Source organism: Uloborus diversus, unplaced genomic scaffold (genome assembly GCF_026930045.1).
Source record: "Uloborus diversus isolate 005 unplaced genomic scaffold, Udiv.v.3.1 scaffold_750, whole genome shotgun sequence".
NCBI classification, from domain to species: Eukaryota; Metazoa; Arthropoda; class Arachnida; order Araneae; family Uloboridae; genus Uloborus; species Uloborus diversus.
Genome location: NW_026558957.1, coordinates 34749 through 61449, shown reverse-complemented (window position 1 = coordinate 61449; position 26701 = coordinate 34749). Strand labels below are relative to the sequence as shown.

Here is a 26701-nt window from a genome sequence, read left to right as displayed (position 1 = left end):
AGGTTTTCCACCTCCAGCTCAGTCACTTTCCTATGCCGGGCTGATGAGTGCTAATAAGCACGACACTATAGTCCTCGGCTGGAAATGACTGAGCTGGCGGTGTATTTCATGTATTTCTGCTCTAGCCCTGGCTATTGGGCCGGTAATTTACTGAATACACCTGCCTTGCCTTCAATCCTCGAGTTGAACCGAACCATTGCTTCGGTCACTCGTCTGGCCTGCGCTAATTCTTTATAATAGCTACCAGTTTGTTTGGCACTCTTGGCTACCTTAAGAGGTTTTCCACCTCCAGCTCAGTCACTTTCCTATGCCGGGCTGATGAGTGCTAATAAGCACGACACTATAGTCCTCGGCTGGAAATGACTGAGCTGGCGGTGTATTTCATGTATTTCTGCTCTAGCCCTGGCTATTGGGCCGGTAATTTACTGAATACACCTGCCTTGCCTTCAATCTTCGAGTTGAACCGAACCATTGCTTCGGTCACTCGTCTGGCCTGCGCTAATTCTTTATAATAGCTACCAGTTTGTTTGGCACTCTTGGCTACCTTAAGAGGTTTTCCACCTCCAGCTCAGTCACTTTCCTATGCCGGGCTGATGAGTGCTAATAAGCACGACACTATAGTCCTCGGCTGGAAATGACTGAGCTGGCGGTGTATTTCATGTATTTCTGCTCTAGCCCTGGCTATTGGGCCGGTAATTTACTGAATACACCTGCCTTGCCTTCAATCCTCGAGTTGAACCGAACCATTGCTTCGGTCACTCGTCTGGCCTGCGCTAATTCTTTATAATAGCTACCAGTTTGTTTGGCACTCTTGGCTACCTTAAGAGGTTTTCCACCTCCAGCTCAGTCACTTTCCTATGCCGGGCTGATGAGTGCTAATAAGCACGACACTATAGTCCTCGGCTGGAAATGACTGAGCTGGCGGTGTATTTCATGTATTTCTGCTCTAGCCCTGGCTATTGGGCCGGTAATTTACTGAATACACCTGCCTTGCCTTCAATCTTCGAGTTGAACCGAACCATTGCTTCGGTCACTCGTCTGGCCTGCGCTAATTCTTTATAATAGCTACCAGTTTGTTTGGCACTCTTGGCTACCTTAAGAGGTTTTCCACCTCCAGCTCAGTCACTTTCCTATGCCGGGCTGATGAGTGCTAATAAGCACGACACTATAGTCCTCGGCTGGAAATGACTGAGCTGGCGGTGTATTTCATGTATTTCTGCTCTAGCCCTGGCTATTGGGCCGGTAATTTACTGAATACACCTGCCTTGCCTTCAATCCTCGAGTTGAACCGAACCATTGCTTCGGTCACTCGTCTGGCCTGCGCTAATTCTTTATAATAGCTACCAGTTTGTTTGGCACTCTTGGCTACCTTAAGAGGTTTTCCACCTCCAGCTCAGTCACTTTCCTATGCCGGGCTGATGAGTGCTAATAAGCACGACACTATAGTCCTCGGCTAGAAATGACTGAGCTGGCGGTGTATTTCATGTATTTCTGCTCTAGCCCTGGCTATTGGGCCGGTAATTTACTGAATACACCTGCCTTGCCTTCAATCTTCGAGTTGAACCGAACCATTGCTTCGGTCACTCGTCTGGCCTGCGCTAATTCTTTATAATAGCTACCAGTTTGTTTGGCACTCTTGGCTACCTTAAGAGGTTTTCCACCTCCAGCTCAGTCACTTTCCTATGCCGGGCTGATGAGTGCTAATAAGCACGACACTATAGTCCTCGGCTGGAAATGACTGAGCTGGCGGTGTATTTCATGTATTTCTGCTCTAGCCCTGGCTATTGGGCCGGTAATTTACTGAATACACCTGCCTTGCCTTCAATCCTCGAGTTGAACCGAACCATTGCTTCGGTCACTCGTCTGGCCTGCGCTAATTCTTTATAATAGCTACCAGTTTGTTTGGCACTCTTGGCTACCTTAAGAGGTTTTCCACCTCCAGCTCAGTCACTTTCCTATGCCGGGCTGATGAGTGCTAATAAGCACGACACTATAGTCCTCGGCTGGAAATGACTGAGCTGGCGGTGTATTTCATGTATTTCTGCTCTAGCCCTGGCTATTGGGCCGGTAATTTACTGAATACACCTGCCTTGCCTTCAATCCTCGAGTTGAACCGAACCATTGCTTCGGTCACTCGTCTGGCCTGCGCTAATTCTTTATAATAGCTACCAGTTTGTTCGGCACTCTTGGCTACCTTAAGAGGTTTTCCACCTCCAGCTCAGTCACTTTCCTATGCCGGGCTGATGAGTGCTAATAAGCACGACACTATAGTCCTCGGCTGGAAATGACTGAGCTGGCGGTGTATTTCATGTATTTCTGCTCTAGCCCTGGCTATTGGGCCGGTAATTTACTGAATACACCTGCCTTGCCTTCAATCCTCGAGTTGAACCGAACCATTGCTTCGGTCACTCGTCTGGCCTGCGCTAATTCTTTATAATAGCTACCAGTTTGTTTGGCACTCTTGGCTACCTTAAGAGGTTTTCCACCTCCAGCTCAGTCACTTTCCTATGCCGGGCTGATGAGTGCTAATAAGCACGACACTATAGTCCTCGGCTGGAAATGACTGAGCTGGCGGTGTATTTCATGTATTTCTGCTCTAGCCCTGGCTATTGGGCCGGTAATTTACTGAATACACCTGCCTTGCCTTCAATCCTCGAGTTGAACCGAACCATTGCTTCGGTCACTCGTCTGGCCTGCGCTAATTCTTTATAATAGCTACCAGTTTGTTTGGCACTCTTGGCTACCTTAAGAGGTTTTCCACCTCCAGCTCAGTCACTTTCCTATGCCGGGCTGATGAGTGCTAATAAGCACGACACTATAGTCCTCGGCTGGAAATGACTGAGCTGGCGGTGTATTTCATGTATTTCTGCTCTAGCCCTGGCTATTGGGCCGGTAATTTACTGAATACACCTGCCTTGCCTTCAATCCTCGAGTTGAACCGAACCATTGCTTCGGTCACTCGTCTGGCCTGCGCTAATTCTTTATAATAGCTACCAGTTTGTTTGGCACTCTTGGCTACCTTAAGAGGTTTTCCACCTCCAGCTCAGTCACTTTCCTATGCCGGGCTGATGAGTGCTAATAAGCACGACACTATAGTCCTCGGCTGGAAATGACTGAGCTGGCGGTGTATTTCATGTATTTCTGCTCTAGCCCTGGCTATTGGGCCGGTAATTTACTGAATACACCTGCCTTGCCTTCAATCCTCGAGTTGAACCGAACCATTGCTTCGGTCACTCGTCTGGCCTGCGCTAATTCTTTATAATAGCTACCAGTTTGTTTGGCACTCTTGGCTACCTTAAGAGGTTTTCCACCTCCAGCTCAGTCACTTTCCTATGCCGGGCTGATGAGTGCTAATAAGCACGACACTATAGTCCTCGGCTGGAAATGACTGAGCTGGCGGTGTATTTCATGTATTTCTGCTCTAGCCCTGGCTATTGGGCCGGTAATTTACTGAATACACCTGCCTTGCCTTCAATCCTCGAGTTGAACCGAACCATTGCTTCGGTCACTCGTCTGGCCTGCGCTAATTCTTTATAATAGCTACCAGTTTGTTTGGCACTCTTGGCTACCTTAAGAGGTTTTCCACCTCCAGCTCAGTCACTTTCCTATGCCGGGCTGATGAGTGCTAATAAGCACGACACTATAGTCCTCGGCTGGAAATGACTGAGCTGGCGGTGTATTTCATGTATTTCTGCTCTAGCCCTGGCTATTGGGCCGGTAATTTACTGAATACACCTGCCTTGCCTTCAATCCTCGAGTTGAACCGAACCATTGCTTCGGTCACTCGTCTGGCCTGCGCTAATTCTTTATAATAGCTACCAGTTTGTTTGGCACTCTTGGCTACCTTAAGAGGTTTTCCACCTCCAGCTCAGTCACTTTCCTATGCCGGGCTGATGAGTGCTAATAAGCACGACACTATAGTCCTCGGCTGGAAATGACTGAGCTGGCGGTGTATTTCATGTATTTCTGCTCTAGCCCTGGCTATTGGGCCGGTAATTTACTGAATACACCTGCCTTGCCTTCAATCCTCGAGTTGAACCGAACCATTGCTTCGGTCACTCGTCTGGCCTGCGCTAATTCTTTATAATAGCTACCAGTTTGTTTGGCACTCTTGGCTACCTTAAGAGGTTTTCCACCTCCAGCTCAGTCACTTTCCTATGCCGGGCTGATGAGTGCTAATAAGCACGACACTATAGTCCTCGGCTGGAAATGACTGAGCTGGCGGTGTATTTCATGTATTTCTGCTCTAGCCCTGGCTATTGGGCCGGTAATTTACTGAATACACCTGCCTTGCCTTCAATCCTCGAGTTGAACCGAACCATTGCTTCGGTCACTCGTCTGGCCTGCGCTAATTCTTTATAATAGCTACCAGTTTGTTTGGCACTCTTGGCTACCTTAAGAGGTTTTCCACCTCCAGCTCAGTCACTTTCCTATGCCGGGCTGATGAGTGCTAATAAGCACGACACTATAGTCCTCGGCTGGAAATGACTGAGCTGGCGGTGTATTTCATGTATTTCTGCTCTAGCCCTGGCTATTGGGCCGGTAATTTACTGAATACACCTGCCTTGCCTTCAATCCTCGAGTTGAACCGAACCATTGCTTCGGTCACTCGTCTGGCCTGCGCTAATTCTTTATAATAGCTACCAGTTTGTTTGGCACTCTTGGCTACCTTAAGAGGTTTTCCACCTCCAGCTCAGTCACTTTCCTATGCCGGGCTGATGAGTGCTAATAAGCACGACACTATAGTCCTCGGCTGGAAATGACTGAGCTGGCGGTGTATTTCATGTATTTCTGCTCTAGCCCTGGCTATTGGGCCGGTAATTTACTGAATACACCTGCCTTGCCTTCAATCCTCGAGTTGAACCGAACCATTGCTTCGGTCACTCGTCTGGCCTGCGCTAATTCTTTATAATAGCTACCAGTTTGTTTGGCACTCTTGGCTACCTTAAGAGGTTTTCCACCTCCAGCTCAGTCACTTTCCTATGCCGGGCTGATGAGTGCTAATAAGCACGACACTATAGTCCTCGGCTGGAAATGACTGAGCTGGCGGTGTATTTCATGTATTTCTGCTCTAGCCCTGGCTATTGGGCCGGTAATTTACTGAATACACCTGCCTTGCCTTCAATCCTCGAGTTGAACCGAACCATTGCTTCGGTCACTCGTCTGGCCTGCGCTAATTCTTTATAATAGCTACCAGTTTGTTTGGCACTCTTGGCTACCTTAAGAGGTTTTCCACCTCCAGCTCAGTCACTTTCCTATGCCGGGCTGATGAGTGCTAATAAGCACGACACTATAGTCCTCGGCTGGAAATGACTGAGCTGGCGGTGTATTTCATGTATTTCTGCTCTAGCCCTGGCTATTGGGCCGGTAATTTACTGAATACACCTGCCTTGCCTTCAATCCTCGAGTTGAACCGAACCATTGCTTCGGTCACTCGTCTGGCCTGCGCTAATTCTTTATAATAGCTACCAGTTTGTTCGGCACTCTTGGCTACCTTAAGAGGTTTTCCACCTCCAGCTCAGTCACTTTCCTATGCCGGGCTGATGAGTGCTAATAAGCACGACACTATAGTCCTCGGCTGGAAATGACTGAGCTGGCGGTGTATTTCATGTATTTCTGCTCTAGCCCTGGCTATTGGGCCGGTAATTTACTGAATACACCTGCCTTGCCTTCAATCCTCGAGTTGAACCGAACCATTGCTTCGGTCACTCGTCTGGCCTGCGCTAATTCTTTATAATAGCTACCAGTTTGTTTGGCACTCTTGGCTACCTTAAGAGATTTTCCACCTCCAGCTCAGTCACTTTCCTATGCCGGGCTGATGAGTGCTAATAAGCACGAAACTGCAGTCCTCGGCTGGAATCGACTGAGCTGGCGATGTATTCCATGAACTATCACAGTGTACAGCCATCTTCAACTCCAGCTGAATTAACGTTGGCAGCTGCATTAGTGCAATCTGATGATTCCCAGCAACAGATAAGATGAGGAAAGGATGAAAAATTGACAAAATTACCCCTTTTCTCTTGAAAATGTGAAAAAGTTCTCTAATTTTGGATCTAAAACCTTACTAAATTCAAATGAACATGAAACAGCTGCAGACCTCGTGGTGTCTGTTCATAACCTTCCACCGCTGCCTCGTCGATACCAAGGGGCTCATAAAATTCACTCTGGTGACAATAGATGGTTGCACAGTACTTATGGGTCGCAGCAACATCCGTTTTACCCGCCTAAAATTCTTATTACAGTCGACTCCCGATTATCCGCCAATCAATCAACAATCACGAACATGTATTTTCGCAGTAAAAAGCGAATACCAGTGGCTGTTTTTTTTTTGAAAAATTGTAAATTTACGCTCAGTTGTTTTTGCTTGATTGATTGATTTAATTTTATTATTATTATTATTATTTTTGTGCATTCTTCATCATACGTACACTTGTTTGTTATTGATGTTAAGTTCATTTGTGCAAAAATACAAAACATTTGTACTGTACTCTATATATATTTTCACTGTTTGCAGAAAGTGTTATGAATCAATACGGTTAAGAATTTGAGATAGGACAATTTTTACCTGATTTGTCCCCCATTTTAGTCTTTTTGTGGTTATTCACGATTTTTATTATCCGGGGCACTTGTGCCACCCGATTCCGCGGATAATCGGGAGTTTACTGTATTTAAATCCAAACTTACGACTGTGTGTTACTGGACTCTTGTCCGTTACTGGCGTGTTACCTTCGTACTTAGATTTCATCATCTATTTATTATTCTTCAAGCTACTGTTTAAATAAGAGTTTTTGTTTAAATCTCGTGAAAAATATTACGCAGAATTTTTTTTTTATAATCAAGCATGTTTTGCTTCTTAATATTACACAATAACCTCCGAGTTATAAATGGGACTGAAATTAGCTTCTAAGTGGACTTGTTAATTTTTCATAACACTGTCAACTCTTGGAAATGGAGATTTTTATGCAATCAGAGGAGTTTTTGGCAAGTTTTTTTACACAAAATGTTTTCAAGAATGAACGCTTCAGAGAAAAATTTTATCAAATGTTCATTAACTGCAACCGATTAAGATTTGTATTTATGCATTACTAATATTGCAGCACATACGAATAGAGCAGACTCTTTAGCTTTAACATACTTTCAGAAAGTTTTAGACGGCAAAAACCACCGCTATGTGAGAAACCAGTTTCAAATGTTAAAATCATGCGTGAAAGTTGCAAAAATTCTCGAGACGAAAATTTTTAGAGTACAAAGGAGTCAAAGAAAAGAATACAAAATTTTCGACTTAAAAAAAAATAAATAAAAATAAACGTTAAGTGTCCAAAAATAGAATATTAACAAATATAATAAAAACTTTACAGGTAATTCATTTTTCATCATTAGATAATGAGTAGCAGTTCTCATAAATATGACCACCAAGTTCAAATTAAATTACTAATTTAAAAAAAACAAAACAATCCTCTTAACAGCCCGGATTCAACTCATTCACTGACCATTTATTAATTTTGTCGCATTCAAACTCAAACTCTTTTAAAAAGACGGAAATTTGTCAGGAGTGTTATAAAATTCAAAATTACTTATCTGTTTCAAGGAGTAGAAACCTTTCTATAAAAATCCTTTATTTAACATGAACATCACTTGCTTCTTGCAAGAAAAAAAGGCAACTGAATACATGGTGAAAAATAAAAACATGTTGCTAAAAAACTAACAGTTGGAAAAGCAGTTACATGTGTACATGCAGTTAGAAATGCAGTTACATGTGCAGCACATGTGTGCCAACACCTGATTGGTCAACAGCAAGGAGCTAATTTGAATATCAATGGACCAATCACATGTTGGCTACAGTTAAGATACCAAAAAAAATTAATTTATATTCAATCTAATTTTATGTTAATTTTAATAAGTAATTAAATATATATTTTATTTATTTATTTTTTAACATGAAAGAATACTCTACAACGAGACTGAAAACTTTCATCCCGAGTCCAAAATCTGACCCCCAAGGTTTTAAAGGTCATATGAGGCAGTGAGAAGCAAAGGTATGCAAGTGGACATTTTCAAGTTTTGAGTCAAACGTATTTCAAGATTAGCTCCTAGGTAGGCTTTCACTGACTTTTTTTCTAAATCATGCTGTACAGCAGGGGCGCCGACTTGGAAAAATTGTTGGGGGGTCCGGATGTCACCGGGGTCTAGGAAGTATGTTAAAGCACGCCCCCCCCCCCCCCCAAAAAAAAAAAAATTCAGATTTTTGTGCCTTGAAAATGCCAACTTACATATTTTTTAGGTATGTATTATTTATACAAACAAACAATATGTGACATGGTGTTTTCAAAGTAAAACAGTCTAAAAATTGGTACACAAATTTTCTGCTTCAATTAGATCATGTCACTTGCTTTAAGTGAGGGACAATTTTACAGTTCCATTTTGTGGGGAGCCGTGAAGTGCCATAGCTAGGCTACGGCACTATACAAGGTAGTGCACTTGACTTGCATGGAAAGGAACTCCCAGTGGCACCGATTTATAACAACTATTTGGGGGAGGGTGCCATAACGGGGGCCAGGAGAAATTTTCTAAAATTTGAGATAAAAAAATAGTGAGTTTTAAAGCTTTTTAAGCACTTTAGAGTCACATGATCAACATTAGAGCCTCAAAAACTCGACTCTCGGTAAATCGACACTCTGAGAAACTCGACAAGCCGACACATTTTTTGGCTTTGAAAAAAAAAATAAAAAAAACACGCATGGTATTTTCGTTAAAAAGCTAATTTAATTTACAGTAATAATTATGCTTTTAGTCAATTTCAAAGCAGTGAATATATAGCTCTGAAAAGATTGAAATGATATTTAAATAAATCTAAACTATCATTAAAAGTATAAAGCATAAAAGATTGCTGTCGCATGTTGATTACTATAAGTGAAATAACTAATTTAAGCTTGCTTTGAATAAGGCTCAGAGTTCATTAAATAAAAATAATGTCTCAAAATTAATGCTTTAATAGAGTTGAAAAGTTAATACAGATTAACTCCAATAATTGAAGAAAACTATCACGTCTTCCACCACTCGTTTTCAATTAACCTGCTTACTACCGCAATAGTTATGTTTTTTAATTCATTACTGAATGTATTTTGCAATGTAACTATCTTTAAACAAGGAAAGTAAAAAATACCAACATAATTATATGTTTTTAGAAACCATAATATGACAAATGTTCTTAAATTATTGAGGGGGCTCTGCCCCCCAAAACAAACTATTAAGGGGGCTCAGGCCAGGGTTTCCGCTACGGTCGCATTTTTCGCATAATGCGAAAACACTATCTGAATTGCGAAAATAAAGCAATGCATTTTCGCTTTTTTGCTCAAATAAAAAATAAATTAGTTTTTTAAATAAAGAAGAAATGTATGATCCTAGAGAGGAAGCGTGCATGGCGATAATCAACTTAATCTTTTTTAAATCTTAGCTGAGATGTTTAAACTACAATTAAGTTCAATAACTATTAGTCTTATCCAGCATTATGTCCCCCCAAAAACTGCTTTATTAGGAGGAGGAGACTGCAACGTTCTAAACACCAATCATGTTTTCTTTTTTTATTTTACGTTTTAAAAGAACTGCTGTTGTACTTATTTCTTCAAGAATGTCACAAATGAAATATGAATTTTATTTTCAACTGGAGATGAAACACACTGAGGCATATATAAATATATGAGAATGTGTAACATTTTAGCATTTTGCTAACATTTTTCCATCAATTTTAGCTTTTATGCTAAACAACTTTTGAACGCAGCTTAAACCCTGGTGTGGGGGGTATGTGTGTTTGTGTGTAGGAGGTATGTGTATGTGGGCATGTGTGTTTGTGTGCTGGGATAAGTGTGTGGGTTGTTGTGTGTATGAATGTGTGTGTGTGTGGGGGATATGTGTATGTGTGTGTAGATATGTGTTTGTGCATGTGTGTGTAGGTGTATTTGTGTGTGTGCGCGTGTGTGTATGTATGCTTGTGTGTGTATGTATGCTTGTGTGTGTATGTATGTGTTTGAGTATGTTTGTGTGTGTATGCATGTGTGTTTGTGTCTGTGTGCAGGTATGAGTGTGTGGATAGTTGTGTGTATGAGTGTTTGTGTGTGGTGGGGAATGTGTATGTGTCTGTGTGCAGGCATGAGTGTGATGAGTGTGTGGGTTGTTGTGTGTAGGTTTGTGTGTATGTTTAGGTATCTGTATGTATGTGTAGGTGTCTGTATGTATGCTTGTGTCTGTATGTATGTGTTTGAGTGTGTGTATGTGTTTGTGTGTAGGTGTATGTGTGCGTGTGTTTGTGTAGTTGTGTATGTATGCGCGTGTGTGTGTAGGACATGGATGCAACCTGGAGAGGGCTTTCGCTAGAGGAGCAGCATCGTGAGGAGCCGGTCGACGGTGATTCTACAGAGGGTATTGGCGGGAAAATAAAATCATAGGAACATCAAAAAAGTCAAATGAAAGCAATAACCAATCGTGATTGCTCATTAAAAAAACTAATAAAAATACATTACCGGGCTTGAGGTGGGTCACTTTGCTCCCCACCCTGACCACAGTTCCGCTGGATTCGTGTCCGAGGACCATCGGCTCTCGGACGATGAAATTGCCGATGCGTCCATTCTTCCAGTAGTGGACGTCAGAGCCACAGATGCCCACGGTGTCTATGCCAATCAAAACCTCTGTAAAGAAGAAATCCGGTAATGAATAAATAAAAAAAAGACAGCATGGAAGGATATTTATGCCATGGTGAATCGAAAGGTATGAAAGTGTTTTGAAAAAGCTAAATTTCATACAAATCAAAAATTATTGTACGAAATCAAACTCGCTCACAGGGTCTGCCGATATTTATCAGTCTATATCATGATATTTTGATGTTGTCGATATTTATTTTTTCAACTATGGTATTTTCAATATAACGAGCTGATGTGTGCATCACATGACTTCCTTTTACTCCAATTTAATTTCATTTTCTCATTATTGGAAGTTTTAATGTGATTAAATAGTTTACTCTCTAAATATCACCAACAGTGGCCAAATTGAAACCAGATTTAAAAAAAAAAAAAAATCCGCCAAATTTGTTGCCAAGTTGGCAACAAAACTTGGCAGAAAAACAATGGCGATATATCGCCAAGTGTCCACTGTATTATAACACCACTTGAGTTTTAATCGAAAATAACAATGATTTCCCCCAAAAAAGGGAGAAAAGAAGAACTTTAGAAACACCCAAATGAAACCAAAAAGGAAGGTGCACAACTAGGCCCCACTAGGAGTCTACTTACTAAATTTCAACTTTCTAGGACATTCCGTTCTTGAGTTATGCGACATACATATGCACATACATACGTACATACGGCCGTCACGAGGAAAACGCCTTGTAATTAACTCGGGGATCGTCAAAATGGATATTTCGGGCATCTATACGTTCTTAGGCACATATGTACGTATGGTCAGGTCGAAAAAACTCAACGTTAATTTGGGGGTGAGCAAAATGGAAATGAAGGCAGATTTTTGAGTGAAAATTTTTTCGCGAATATTTCCTTTTTTGTAAAAGGAAGTAAAAAGTATATTAATCATAGTAATACTGTTCATTTATTATTAAAAATAACCAAAAAATTACATACTATATTTTTATGATGTATCATTAACATAATAAAGTAATATTCCTTTTTTACTTGTATTTTATATTCAAAAAATTATTAGTAATGTAATAATTTTAATTCATATTGAAAGTGCCTAATTAAATGTTAAACATTGCTCAGCATAAAAGATAATGTCTTATGACTGTGCACTGACTAATGCATATTTTTAATTTCTGATTCCTAAAAGTAGCTAACAGAAGAAAAATGAGGGAAATTGCTAATGCTAAATAAACTCCATTAAAGTTGATAAAAATATAAAATGAAATATTAGCAGGGGTCTGGCCAGAGGATATTTGGGTCCGTTAACGGACCCTTCACAAAAATCCGATCAACCAAAACGGACCTTTCACAAAATCCCGATCAAACAAAACGGACCCTTCACAAAATTATGATAAACAAGATCGGATCTTTCACAAATTGTTTATTGAAAGAGCTAAAGCAAAATAACGCATATTTCAGTGTATAAACCATAGTTCTGTGTATAAACCGATAATTTTTGGAGCCTTTTTTGAAGTCCAATTAGAGGGATCAGCTTATACTAAACCCGTTAATTTTGAAAAAAAAAAAAATCGGCACTCTTGCGATGCTCTTGCAAGTGATAAGTAATTGCTACTGCCAAATAAATATAATGGTTGTTTGTTTTATCACAGCTAATTAGCAGCGGTGTTGTAGTAAACTTTTCTGAAAAGGCATTGGTAAGCACTTTTCTCCCCGCTCATGATTTAATAAACAATAATAATATATATCTGCGAAATGAACTTAGAACTGCAAAGGGATAGATAGTAAGGGTGGGGAAAAATATGATCTCTTCAGATAGGGTTACCAACTTCAAAATTATCACCACTTAGCGTCTGGCGTTGAACCTTTATAATGACTTGATTAGAAAATATTCTTATCATTTTACCAGCTTGTCAATATTTGCGCTTTTGTTGTGCGGTGCGATGTTTAATTGTTATTTTGGGAGAAAAATTATATGAGTTTTGATTTTTCGATGCTAACAAGGATGATTAACTTTAAATAAACGCTTTTAATTACCGTTTTTTTTTTCTTTAGATGTCTACATTTTGAAAAATGCAATCTTTTAACATCCGATATGAGAATCATATTTTATTTTTTTTCCAAGCTAACTTCGCTTTATTAGGATGCAAATAAATGAAAAGTCTCTTTATTTCTGTTGGAACTCTCATTTCAAGTTTTTAAAGCAAAATTCAATTTTCTGTTATGAGTCAAAAATTAAAATGCTGAATAGATGGTTTATTTTATTTATTATTATTATTATTATTTTTTGCGTCAACTGTGTCCACAGAAATTAATGAAATGTTTATCATAGGACTCTAAAATGCATTTTTAAAATAATTTTATCAAAAATATTTCTTTTACAAGCCGTTTTTATACTTTTGATGCCTTTACTTTGAGAATTGCGATCTCTTTGCATCCGCTATGGGAATCCGATTTTTCGAATTTTTGATGTTTATTACGCTTTGTTAAGAGGTAAACAATTAAAATATCTTTTTATTTTTGTTAAAATCACGGAATTTATAAGTTTTAAACGAAATTCTGTGCTTTTTAAGAGTGTCTTGGGTCAAAAAGTTAAATGCTGAACCCTATTCTGAATTTTATTTTATTTATTATTTTTTTTTTGTTACAGTTATTTTAAATACTGTACAGACATATTTCTAGTATAATTTAACATAATGTAGAATGGTAGATAAATATTGATACTTGAGAGAGCGATGCCCCCCACCCCCCACCCCCGCCAAATATCAGATAAACACTCCAGAACGATTTTTTCGACATAGAAGAGTAAAAGACTCAACTTTAAGTTTAATTGATGCAGTTTGTGCCATCTCTAAATTGTAAAATTTCGTTTTAACATTTTTTTTTTTTTTTTTTTTTGCGAAATTATTTGATTTTTTACAAAATTAATTCATTTTTCACAAAATTATTTGATTTTTCACAAAAAACGGACCCTGTGAAAATCCTGGACAGACCCCTGATTAGATATAAATAAAGAAACCTTAATTTTAAGCCTATTTACGATAATAATAACATAAGAAAATTGATTTGAGGGCGCATTTACTATTTTGAAGACTTGAGTTTGTGCGTACAGTAAAACCTGTAAAGTTGACCACCTTTGTAGGTTGACCACCTGTCTATGTTGACCGCTTTTGTCAGGAACGGAATTAGTCCTATCTTGTATAATGAAGGAAAACCTCTGTAACTTGACCACCTCTCTATCTTGACCACCTGTCTATCTTGACCACTAATGAACACCAAGTTTGGTTTGGAGTATTGTAAAAAACCCTTTGTAAGTTGACCACTTGGTTTATTTTTTAAAAATTAATTCAGCAAATTATTTTATTTTATTATTATTTTTTTAATAGCTTTCCAAGAATATTTTTGATGCCAGACTAGCATTTTACCAACTAAATAAAACAGCAGCATAACTAAACCTCCTTTTGAGTTTACCACATGGGAAAACTACTAAGAACCCTTTTATTCTGCATACGTGTTTTTCTTTTGTTGTTCTATTTGAGATTACCTTTTGTACTCTCTGTTCAATGAAAACATTTGTCAGCAGAAAAGTACAAAGTATTTTCTTCCAGTTGCAATATTTTGTGGCATCACTGGAATTGTGCTAGAGTAAAAGTTACTTGCATTGCAGTATTTCTGGTGCAAGGGATTAAGAAATAGGACATTTTCATTTTCAACTGCCTTTTAGAACTATGAGAGTCCAGCTTGTTGCTCTTTGTGTTATAGTTTTACATAAAATGGCTTCAAAAACAAAGTTAGTTGAACTTGAGATTGACAAAAAGTATGAAATATTAAAATTAATTGAAAAGTGAAGAATCCAGAGAAAATTAGCTGACACATATGGGATTTCCAAAACTAGTGTCTAATAAGTGCGTCAAACTTCAATAAGGATTTATTTTGTTGAAAAGTAGATCATCATGGTTATAAATGTATTAAATGTATATGAGAAAAAAAAAAAGAAGCGAAAAATTTGTTATTTTTGATTAACTATGAATTTGTAGGAACTATTAATATCAAATAACTTTTTATAAATGATTTTTTTTGACCAATTTACTGAAATTTTAAATTTACATGACACATTATACGTCATTCTAAGAAAATAACCCTAAAAATTTATTAACCCCCCCATTTTAAATTATTGTTTCAAAGTAATATTAAACAATGAAAGTAAGTTGAAAGGAAAGAGTAAGTGTCAATTAGTCAAAAAATTAACACATGGGGCAAGAAATGAGCAAAAAAAAAATCATTACCCCCTTTATAAGTTGACCACCAAAGTACTGCACCGCAAGTGGTCAACTTACACAGGTTTCACTGTATTGAAAATATCGGATATGTATCAAAATATGATATTTCCAAAACCTGCTCACTTATAATGAATGCAAAGGGATCGCATATATTTGCTTGTTATAACTGAAAACCGAGTGCTCATAAAAAAACGAGGTTGTGAAAAAACTTGTCAAAATTCACACTTGCTATGCGTTTTTAATTTTGCACAGTACCAAAATAGTTGATAGGTACTGAGTTGTCTTATTGTGTTTTTGTTTCCAATGAAAACTCATGGTCCTAAAAACACCTTCATTTCCATCCCTGGTATTTAGAAGGTTCGATTTTTTTCTGTCCCCACAAAAACCATCAAGTATGTTGAAGATTGTCTACAACTTCAACTTCTTCTCATAGTTTCTGGTTATTGTCTTTGTTTTCATTGTTTTTTATTGTCTACGTTAGCTTGAATTTGAGCTACAATATTAATGAAAGAACATCCCAGAAGTGATAACATCTCTTATAAAATTTTAAAAAGATTCTCTACTCCATAAACTCAAAACAAGGGTTGTCATAGCCTTTTATGAATTACAAAAATATTGCTCATTTAAGCAGGATTTGCTCAATGAAAGCAAGTTATGCTCCCCTAGATTTAACAGTGTACCAACCAAATCTTTCTGATTTCTTTGCTAAATCCGGGTCTCATTAAAAGCAAGTTCGAATGTATAAGAATGAGCGACAGATAGACACGTAACATCATCAGGATGGTTTTAAATACAATAAAAGTATTTTTTAACATGTATACACAACAAATCAATCGGACAAATTAAAACTACCAATACTTGAATTTGCAGTTCTAAAGCTTGAATACCTTGTGGTGATTTAAAGAATTATCCAAATAGGTAAAAAGTTCTATTCCTCCTGTGGGGTCAGACAGTTTTTGATGATAATGTACAGTCGACTCCCGCTACAACGCGATCCGATTTGTGCAAAATGGCTATAATGCGATTTTCCCACCAGTAAAGAAAATTAGACCTAACGCAAATTCCTGGCGGAATTTTTGGAAAGGAATAGTGTTGTGTGAGTATCAGCGTTGTTATTGGCTTCTAAATTTTTCTTTTCTTTAATGGACCTTCATCCCTTTAGCATTACTGAGAGCGGAATTTCCCACACCGTCACTTACACAAATAACTACTCATTTTCCATTTATTTTTTTCATTCTAAATTTGAAAGTTGATGGAATTTAATGACACCTAAGAGCGCTGTTTCATCAAAAGTTTGAAGATAGAAAGAAAAAGAGAAAGTTTCTGACTATTGAAGAAAAGCTAAAGATTATGTGTTTGAACAACTATAAAATGCGTCGAAGACAGCACGACAATTAGGTATGAGTGAATCTTCCACATGTAGAATTAAAAGTCAAAGAAAGGAAATCCGTAAACGTTCACCGAGTAGTATCTAAGCAAAATGCAAAAATTATGAAAATGGAAGTCGCTCTTGTATTGTGAATTTAAGAAACCAGGAAGAGGGGTGTTGCCATAGATGGAAAAGTTATAAAAGAACAAGTGAAGCAACTGTATTGTGTATTTAACAATATAAAAGAATAACGGTTTGATCACACAGAATACATCTTAATTTTCTTAAGTTACAATTATCATTACTGGATCTACTGTACATTACAACTATAATGCATTTGTGTTTCTTACTATATACTGTACGTACCGTAGTGTGGCTTATTTTTTCTTTCTTTTCCATTGATCATTGATTTTGTGCATCGTAGCAGTCATTATTTTTTTTTAAAAAATACAAATAAAACCTCAGTTTTATGTAAGAAACAGTAATGTAAAGTTAGGAAATGGTTTTTAACAGTTTGAGGTGGTGTTTACAAGTGCCTAAAATAATTGGGCATGTTTATAAAAGTTTTTACACATGCCCTTTCCCACAACGCGAAATTTCAACTTAGGCGAGTGATCTCGGAACGCATTCCTCGCGTAAGTCGGGACTCGACTGTATAGTACAAATAACATAACCCCATAAACGTGAAGAAAAAAATATAGTCACCCACAACGTTCAAAAGCAAGTTATAATTTACTCGATTTATTTGTTTTCTCTCTCTTTCATCGACCTTAGACTACAGTGTCTCATGTATTTTACTTGAATAGCAAATAACTAAAACCAAAGGGGGGGGGGGGGAGCAAGCAAAACAAGCACTATATGCTAAAAAAAATTTTCAACATAATGGAATTATTTGTAATGCCTAACTAGGGGGTAAGGGCTCTTCCCCCCGCGCGGGTGATAATTGATGATTTTAATGCTATGTCCTCGGGACATCCAGGGGTATCCAGACATCCCTGTATCTCCTAAGGACTGGATGTCCGGCCCCTTAAGGTTTAGTGGAGTAAGATGTGGAAAAAAATAGCTTCCCCTGGATGTCCTCTGTAAAACGGTACCAGTACTGACCTTAAACACATTGGCAGTGTGGAGGAGATAGCTGGTAACAGTTAATACCAGACAAACAACACATATACTATATAGTGAAACCTTGATTTAATGATTGTCAAGGGACTGGAAAAAGTTATTGTTAAATCAAGGAGCATATATATTTAATACAGTTAAATCCGGACCAGTGAAATATATCATTACATTGAGGAAATCGTTAAATCGAAGTTATACTGTATATGTTTGAAACATATAGTACATGTGCTATCGGCCTAAGTGAATAGTGTAGATATACATGCACGTAGGGTTATTGAAGATCTTTGCATATGTGGATAATAAAAGTAAATTTCAAAGTTTACTGCTAAAAATAAATATATATGCAAAAGTAAATAAAACGGAAATACATCTTTTACTTAGAGCGTAAAAGATTTCATTTAATTCTTACACATACAGACACATTAAAACTGAAACATACCATGGGGTCCGGGTTCCGATACGGGTCGATTTTCCTGAAAAAAATCAAATAATACAAAACTGAACAGGATAAAAAAAAAACATTTTAATGAGAATTGGGGAAACCATTTTTTTGCCAAAGTCAATATCAGACTTAAGCATGCTTCATTTCTAAAAACCCATAACATCGAAAACTGTACATAGAGTTCCTGCCAGCAAAATTATTTTTAAAAAAATTAAATGTTACTAAATTTAAAAAAGGAAAAACTTCTTCTAGCTCTGCTTCAAATTTTAGAGGTCTAAATAAATGTAGTGCAACAACCCACTCAATCAGCATAAATCTAATCTTCCAACTTTTTTTAAATAAGGTGGAGGGGGAGGGGGGACGTTGTTTCAAACCATAAGCTTCTCCACTATATTCTGTATAAAGTCTACTTTTGTTTTTTTCTTAACCAGGACTGCCCACCCCTAAGAGCAAGGATGCCCCCCTCCAAACAAAGAGGAATATGTGCCTTAAAACACCCCCCTCTTTTTGGGAGTTGTATAGAAAAAAATGACTAGTGAAGATACATCTAAGAAGGAAAAAAAAAGACTTGAAATTTTATAAACACATAAAATGAAAAAGTGGTAGTTGATTCGATATGGGGCTCATTTATTCTCTAGTTCTCTCCACTAAAAAATTAAATTTTTTGCTTTGAACAGTTTTTTTTTCGGACTTAGTTAAGTTACTTAAATATTAGAATCCAAGTTTTCTCAGTCGGTATCTACAAAGTAGCTATTTTGGTACAAAGTAGCTATTTAAGTAACTTAACTTTGGACTCAAGTTAAGTTACTTAAATATTAGAACCTAAGTTTTCTCATTCGGTATCTACAAAGTAGCTATTTTGGGGCTTATAACCACTAGCTTCAAGTTAAATATTTCTATTTTATGTCAACTGTTTTTCATCATTAGAATTGTTAACAATTTTAGAAGTTTTTAACTTATTCAGACGTTTTATTTTTTAAAAATTTCATACCTGAAACGCATGAAATACTGATGGGGAAATCAACTGTGCCCTTGCAGCGCACATTTGTTGGAACATTTATTTCAATTTCAAAAGATTGCAAAAACACAACATTTTACAAAAGATACAATTTAACTATTTTTGCTGTACTTTTACTGTAAAGAGCTTCATTTACTTTTCAAAATCTTTAGTTACATTTTTTAGAGAAAATGTTTTTAAAAATGTAAATGCCTCTACAGTAGTACCTCCTTTAAGGGACATTTTTTTCAAGTCCCAGTCTCTTTAACTTGGTAGCTCCATGTATTTGCCTCTGAAAAAGGGACACTCTATTTAAAGGACAGTTCGAGAGAAAACCGACTAAAATCTATATATATATATAAATGAATGTTTGTCTGTATGTCATCCATGAACTCAAAAATCACCCGGCAGATTTGGCTGAAACTTTCACCGTTTGTTATTTTTGGTACTGGGAATGTTTATAGACTAGTCGGAAAAAAATCCGATCCTTTTTTATTCCAATTTAAGTCACAATCCATTGGATAAATACGAATAAAATGATCGGCTGCAGAAATGAATTTGCGTGAAAGATCTCATTGATAAGAAGTTGCCATTTTTCTTGAGTTTGAACAAATAAATTCTTTCTTTATTGTTTTATGGCTTTTCATGCAACGGGGGGATTTAAAACTTTTTCTATTTGATATTTTTAGCGATGGATTGATCTTGCAAACTGCGTGAGTACAAAATTTGAGGCTTCACTGGATACCTGGACCGATTATTATGAAAATTGCTATATATATGTATTTTTCCACGGAGAAAGTGCATCATATGCTCATTGAAGCCACTCGCCACCAGGTGTCACTGCAGAGTAGCCACTTCTGCCCCGTTCAACCGATTGTCATGAAAATTAGTATAGTGATGTATTTTTTTGTTGGCGTAGCAACGCGCGTCAGGTACAGCTAATTATTGTATAAATGCGTACAAAGTATTGAATTTCAGGAATTAAAGAGTAAAATTCAGCTCGTGAAAATTTGAGAGTAACGTATACTAATATGATGTATTTTAAAATTCATGCTAAAATTTACATGCATGTTCCTTTGACCTCTTAGCAATTTACTCAAAGAGGCTAACAACCAATAGTCAACGGCACATGAATACAGCTTTGTGTAAAAACCTTAAATACTGATTGAAATTCATACTGTATTGAATTTTAAATTGCATGAAACCAAACAAGTCCATGTCAGAAATTACTTCAAAATAATTCATTGTATGTTGCAAAACTTTAGGATAACCAAATTTTTGATTGAATTTTAAGTATTAAAAGGATAAATTTTGAAATTTGAATATAGTATTTGGATTTTAATCAGTAAACATAAATAATTTTTAGCAATGTATCTTAAATGTTAATGTCTATTACAAAATTATAATGAATTAATAGACTGCATGCATCTACCTCCGAAGAAGGGACACCTCTACTTAAGGGACAAAATTTCCGGTCCCCTTAATGTCCCTTATTGAGAGGTTCTAATGTATTTAATAAATTTAAAAAAAAAGCATTATCTCACAATGCAAATAATAATGACATGCTAGTATGCAGCCTACAAAAGGAATAAAAAATAATAAGGATGATTTTTACAAAAAGAATTCATTTTCTTTTAAAATAAAATAAAAATATTTTTGGTCATGCTCAAGATTTTAATTGAAAAAAAAAAAAAAATCCAGAACATTCTCCTTGGTCAACTGAGCTATTCAATGTTATCAATATGACTTTTGACGTAACATGGAGAATCAATTTTTTCCCCCAGTGTGATAAGAGAGTTATAACCTTCATAAAAAATTTTATACAAAGAGATTGATATAATTATCACAATTTTAAGATAATTCCTATAGCAACCATTATCACAACAAAAAACATTTTTTCTCCCTTTAGTATTCAGTTAGTAGTAACACTAAGATTTAACACTGAAAGACATGTTCTCAATTTTAAAACAACATTGCTTATCACTCAACAATGCACATTAAAAAAAAGGCCATCTCTCTACTTTATGACATTTTCGGTCATTGCTGTTTTAGCATCGAGTTTTTGTTGCATTACCTACAAAAGGGGAGGGAAAAATCACATAAAAATTTCATTCTTAGACCTACTGGATATTCCAAACCAGGCCCGTGTCCAGATTTTCATAAAGGGAGGGGTTTTAATCTTACCTGCGGGAGGGGGAATTGAATCCCCCACAACCTTTAGTTTACGACAAATTGCCGATCCCAGTATGGCGTTTATACACCTGGAGGGGCTGTTGAACCCCCCCCCCCTTTTTTTGAGGGATAGTTTTGGTTGCGCAGGTGACCAAAGTAATTCTTTATTTTACAGGTTCACTTTAATCAAACCTTGTTTGTTTCTTTTTAATTAAATCTGCTTACTATGCGGTACATTGCAATAAACACTAAAATTTATCCACAAATTATTTTATAATGTAGAATGTATATCAGGTTTTATGTTCTAAATAATTGAAATAATGCTTAATAAACTAAACAATAAAGAGGTTATTGCAAATACAAATTACATTACCAAACACCATCACTAATGCATTTTCATTGCTATGCTAAATTCATCATAATCTCCTTACAATAAGCAATATTAATGCTTTGTATTGATAGATCATTCAGCAGTTCTTCCACCTTAGTTTTTCCGAATTATTATTTCAGTTGAGAAAGTTTTAACAGTTGTAAATTGCAGAAAAACTTAAGAAAAGAGAGAAAGTTTAATTAAAAAAAAAAAAAAAAAAAAAAAAAAAAAAAACGCTGAACACAAACTTTACATTAAAATTAATTTAAGCCAAAAAAAAACATATTTTCTTCATTTTCCTTATTATTTTTCGCCAATGGGAGGAGTTTAACCCCTAAAACCCTCCCCTTGGACACGGCTCTGTTCCAAACACATGTTGAATTTCTTTATAAGAGTGATGCAATAAATATTATAAATAAAATTTAGGAGAGCCTGTGTGAGATTCTTGAGCATGGATGCCACTCTAGAAACTGGCCAGGACTGAAAAGCGCGTGACTCCATTTCGCGACACCAAAATGTTAGCGCTTAGTTTGTTTGATGTTTTAGACATATATAAAGCTAATTTTTGATGCTGTAACTATATAGTATAACCACATTGTAAGATTAAGAAAAAATTAAAACCTAAATAAAAAAATAACATATCATTGTCCAAGATTTTTAGGAGGTAAAAGTAGAAAAAGAACCTAATAAAATAAAATAAAAACTTACTATTTTCTACTGCAGACAAAATGCTTCAGATTGTATAGTTCATGTTACATAAATAGTTCATATTTCATACAAAAAATAGTAATTAAAAAAAATATTCAGGTCTGAGATTCTTGGCCATAAAATGAATTGTGATAAAAACTTTAACAAAATTTTCCAGATTAAGATAAGAATGGTTGAAATCAACAGATTGAGTAACTTATTAAGTTATTTTTTGAAAAAAAAAAAACAGCTTATCTTTTTAACTTTAGCAGATGGGCCAGTTTTTTGTCCTCAGAATAATAAGACCTTTTTTGAGAGTGAGAGATTCAAAATTAAAGATTTGTTTCATCTATAAAAATCATTTTAAACATGGAAAAAAAATCCGACGGCCGAAATTTTTGAAAAGACGGAAGTCTGTCCCTTGGACGGAAGTGTGGCAGCCATGTTCTTGAGGGAAAAAAAAGACGAGCTCCCTTCAACATGAAATATTAGCAAATACTTTTGGGTGATATTTTGCGATTAAACATTTGATCAATTTTACTGGATACACTGTACTAGTTTAATACCTACCATACAATGCGATAAAGATCATTATGATAAAATATCCAATCTCTTTTAATAAAGGTATTCAAGTTGTTTTTCAAATTAGTTAGTTCTAAACTACCTTGCTAAAGACCTACATGAAAATAGGCATTTTTATTGTATTTTATAAACATTTTTTAGTACAAAAATTAACACAAGGTACATTTTTGACTAACCTATCTTAAACCATGCACTGTCTGAGATATTGAAATAGCTTCTTTTGTAACACCATATTGACAAATGCAATTATAACTTCAACTGTTTTTATCAAATCATTTTTAGCACAAAGATTTTTTTAGCATAATTTTTTATTGAATGCAATTAGTCCTCATCAATCAACCAAAAATAAAAACATTTTTTTCTTGCAATTCACATTACAAGATTATTCTGAATGGTCCACAACATCAAATACATCGTTCTATCCTATGCAGCCAAATTCCTAGGCTATCAATAGCCGTGGCATAGCCGCCCTCTCCCCCATGAAGCAACAAAAAACACAATGCAAGGGATTATAATCTAGCTTTTCAGCCTTCAGTTTCGAAAAACTTCATACGACACCCGCCCCCTTTTCCCCAAATGAATTTTTTTTCTATGTTACTGCTAAATAGAATGCCTGGATTTTACATGAATATACCGGGTGTCTTAAACGGGTATTTTATATACACTATATGACCAAAAGTATTGGGGCACTTTCAAAAATTGACATTTTTAAGGATTTCTCAGGAAATATAAGTAAAACCCAACTAAGTTCCTTAACTCATAAAAAATTCCAGTTCAATATCTCAAAAATTTAGAAAGTTATCAGCAAACTAAAGAACCTAGTCCGAATAACTCTTGGATAGGCTACAAATCGTGAGGGATCGTTCACAAATTAGTTGCTTTTATCACGAATCACTAGTGATGTGGATCGGGTAAATACCCAGCGGGTAGGTAAATATTTTTTGGGTATTTACCCGGGTATTTACCCAAGGCCTGGGTAAATACCCAAAAACTGGGTATTTAATAAAAAATGCAAAAAAGCGAATGAGAATTTTTTTTTTAAATCTAAATATGAAATAATTGGTTAAACTGATATATACATATGTATTACACAGTTTATAATATTTTTTATTGGAAGACTTGATGAAATCATGAAAGAAACATATCATGAACCAAAGAACCTTTCTTTTCAATGTCATAATTGGAGAAGTATAAGCAATTCATTATGAACTTCAGGATTTCAAAATCACAATCTAGGTTAGCCATATCCAAAATGAAAAAAAAAGGAAGCATGAGGGATGTTTGGAAGAATAAACTGAGAAGTTATTAAGAAACTATGGTGTTATTTATTTTATTGATATTTAAGTGATATCATGGAAAATATAGAAACAGTTTTCACATTAATAAACAAAAAAAAAAGCAAAATTTTCTTTTCTGTTGCCTTGCTCATTTGCATTTGCTCCTCTGTAGGGTGGGAAGGTAAAGGGGTGGCAAGGGTATTTATCCGAAGGCAGGGTAAATCCCCTAGTAATTGCGCATTTTGCAAAAAATTTTTGGATAGTATTAAAAGGTGACTATTATCTTTTTTAAACATAAACCCTAAAATAAAAGATTAAAAATTTTAAATGTTTATGTATATTATGTGTGTGTGTGTATATATATATGTGTGTGTGATACAGAATACACCTGAACAATTGAACTAAGTTTGGAGGAAATTTCTGCATAAGATATAAGTAAATAAATTGTAATAATAAATTGAGCGACATTTCGTTACATTTTGATGTCATGCAGGGACATATTACTGGGTTATAAAAGACTAGGACCTTAAAAAATTGATATTTGCTTTTTTTTTGTAACCAGTTAAGCTTTTTTCTTTTTGTAGAATGGCTTTTTATATCTGAAATTTGGCTATCAACATTGATTAGGCATATCCAACACATTTAATGTGAATATCATATTAGATTGCTAAGCTGTTTCACACAATAATTCTTTAAATATGTGATCAAAATGCAATTTTTGGGCAAAAATTTATTGTTTTGTATATGGTTGGTTGTATATATACATAATGGAATACATACAGAAAAGTATTTTAGATGAATATAAATTTTTGAAATAAATACCCGGGTATTTACCCATTTTGGGTACTTACCCGGGTATATACCCTGGGTATTTACCCCTAAAAATAAATACCCGGGTATTTTACATCACTACGAATCACACTGCAAGATTGCAAGCAAATGTTACGAACTTGTAAACGATCCCTCGCGTTTCGTCGCCTACCCAAGAATTAGTGAAATTCGGCTCATTAGATCACTGATAACTTTCTGAATTTTAAAATATTGAACTGGAATTATTTTGTGAGTTGAAGAAGTTAGTTGGGTTTTAGATTATGAAAGTTTTAAATTGCCATCTTTCGCAAATGCACGGTGGAAAATTGTCCATATTTTATCAAATTTTAAAAATTTTAATTTTTCAGATTTTAGTGTTATGCTTCTCTTGTGTACTGTCAAGTTTTCTGAAAGTTTCGTAAGCTTTGATGAAAACCTTTGCGTGTTATGAACCAAAAACCTTCAAATAAAATTTTTAGTTTTAAAGAAATGCTTATATTTTCGTGAATATCAGGGATTCAAAGTATGAAAAGTAATTGTACATAGTAAGCTAACTAATTTCTAAAATTTGCGCTTATTCTGAGCTATTATCGATGAATGAACCAAAAATCATTTTAGCTTTCCTCAATTTGCTACTGACCCCCTGAATCGCAAGGGTGACAACTTTTATTGCAAAATGACAGCTGGAGCATACTTTTTATGTGACAAAAGTTTTAAAGAAATTTGTCTGATATTTCTTTAGTGATGAATTATTTAGTGAAAAATGTGAATTTTAAAAATTGTCCCAATAATTCTGGTCATATAGTGTAAATGCCAAAAAGTTACTTATGTTACAGGTAGCATACATTATTTTCCAAGATAAAATAGTTTTTTTTAAAAATTTGAGAACATCGAAATAAATTTTTTCTGAAAATTCAAGTTTCCTGTGATATTATTGAAGTAAGTGTAAAGCAAATTCTGCGATTCACCAAGATGACGAATTTGGGTTCTTATATGACAAATATTACCTTTCACGTTGAGATATTTACCCAAAAATTAAAATATCAAATGACAAGAGAAAAAAAAATTTTTTTTGAATGCACGGCAAAGATACACAGGCTCAGACAGCTTTCTCACACGAGTGCTTTCGTACATCGTTCTTACCAAGACAATTTCGTCCTTTTTCTTCAAAACCACCGACAAATTATTGACACCCATATCTCAAAAACAGCTACGAGTACTTGTAGGATGACTGGAAGGGACCGTCCTGCAACGATGACAGATTAAATCTCTTGTGGCGTCCCGCCTTTGAGCACGTTGCACGTGGTGACGTTTGAAAAGATAAACAATTTCAAGTTATCTTCTTCTCCTACGTCATTCATAAATATTTAAAAAAAAAATGGAGAAAATGTAATACAAAGAAACAAGACGGTATTATTTCCTCATAAATTTTATTTCTTTATGGGATAACGTATCAGTTTAATTTATCTTTCTTCAAAAATGCACTTGACGAGTGCACCGGTTTTTTTGTCCGAACACGACCATCTCTCCTCAAGGGTTGCGTTCGACGAGCTCGACCGAGAGCGATCGGTTATTTAATCACGTGACAACTAATGATCACGTGCTCCAATCAACCAATCAACTGCTTAGAATGGTAACCGCCGTGGTAACCGGTTGATTCTATTCTATTCAAGAGTCACAACTGACTACAACTGTATTTATGTCGAGGACTGCATACTAAGTGCCTTGCCTCCATTATTTTATATACCGATAGATGGCAGCACCATCACCGGATCGAACAGTTAATGAGAATTTAGAACTAGTCCAAGAGCTAATAGCTACCTGGTGCTAGCACCCCCAGAGGTATCGTTTCACTTGGAGGACATTGAGACCACGAGCATATTTAACGTCGCCCAGTCCCCTTTAATGACGACGGTGGGTCTTCGACCAGCGGGGATCGAACCCGAGACCCTCCGG

At 36.1% G+C, this 26701-nt stretch overlaps 1 protein-coding gene across 1 annotated transcript in view; it reads right to left on the bottom strand.

Moving 5' to 3' along the window:
• LOC129233861 (sorbitol dehydrogenase-like) overlaps window positions 1-26023 on the bottom strand; it is a 38165-nt gene extending 12142 nt beyond the window's left edge. Inside the window, exons 1-3 of the mRNA XM_054867791.1 lie at window positions 25889-26023; window positions 17848-17881; window positions 10518-10682 (exon numbers count right to left, since the gene is read on the bottom strand). Coding sequence (XP_054723766.1) covers window positions 10518-10682; window positions 17848-17881; window positions 25889-25942 — 253 coding nt within the window. The 5' untranslated portion in view covers window positions 25943-26023. The remainder of the gene's footprint in view (window positions 1-10517; window positions 10683-17847; window positions 17882-25888) is intronic.
• Between the last annotated feature and the right edge of the window lie 678 nt (window positions 26024-26701).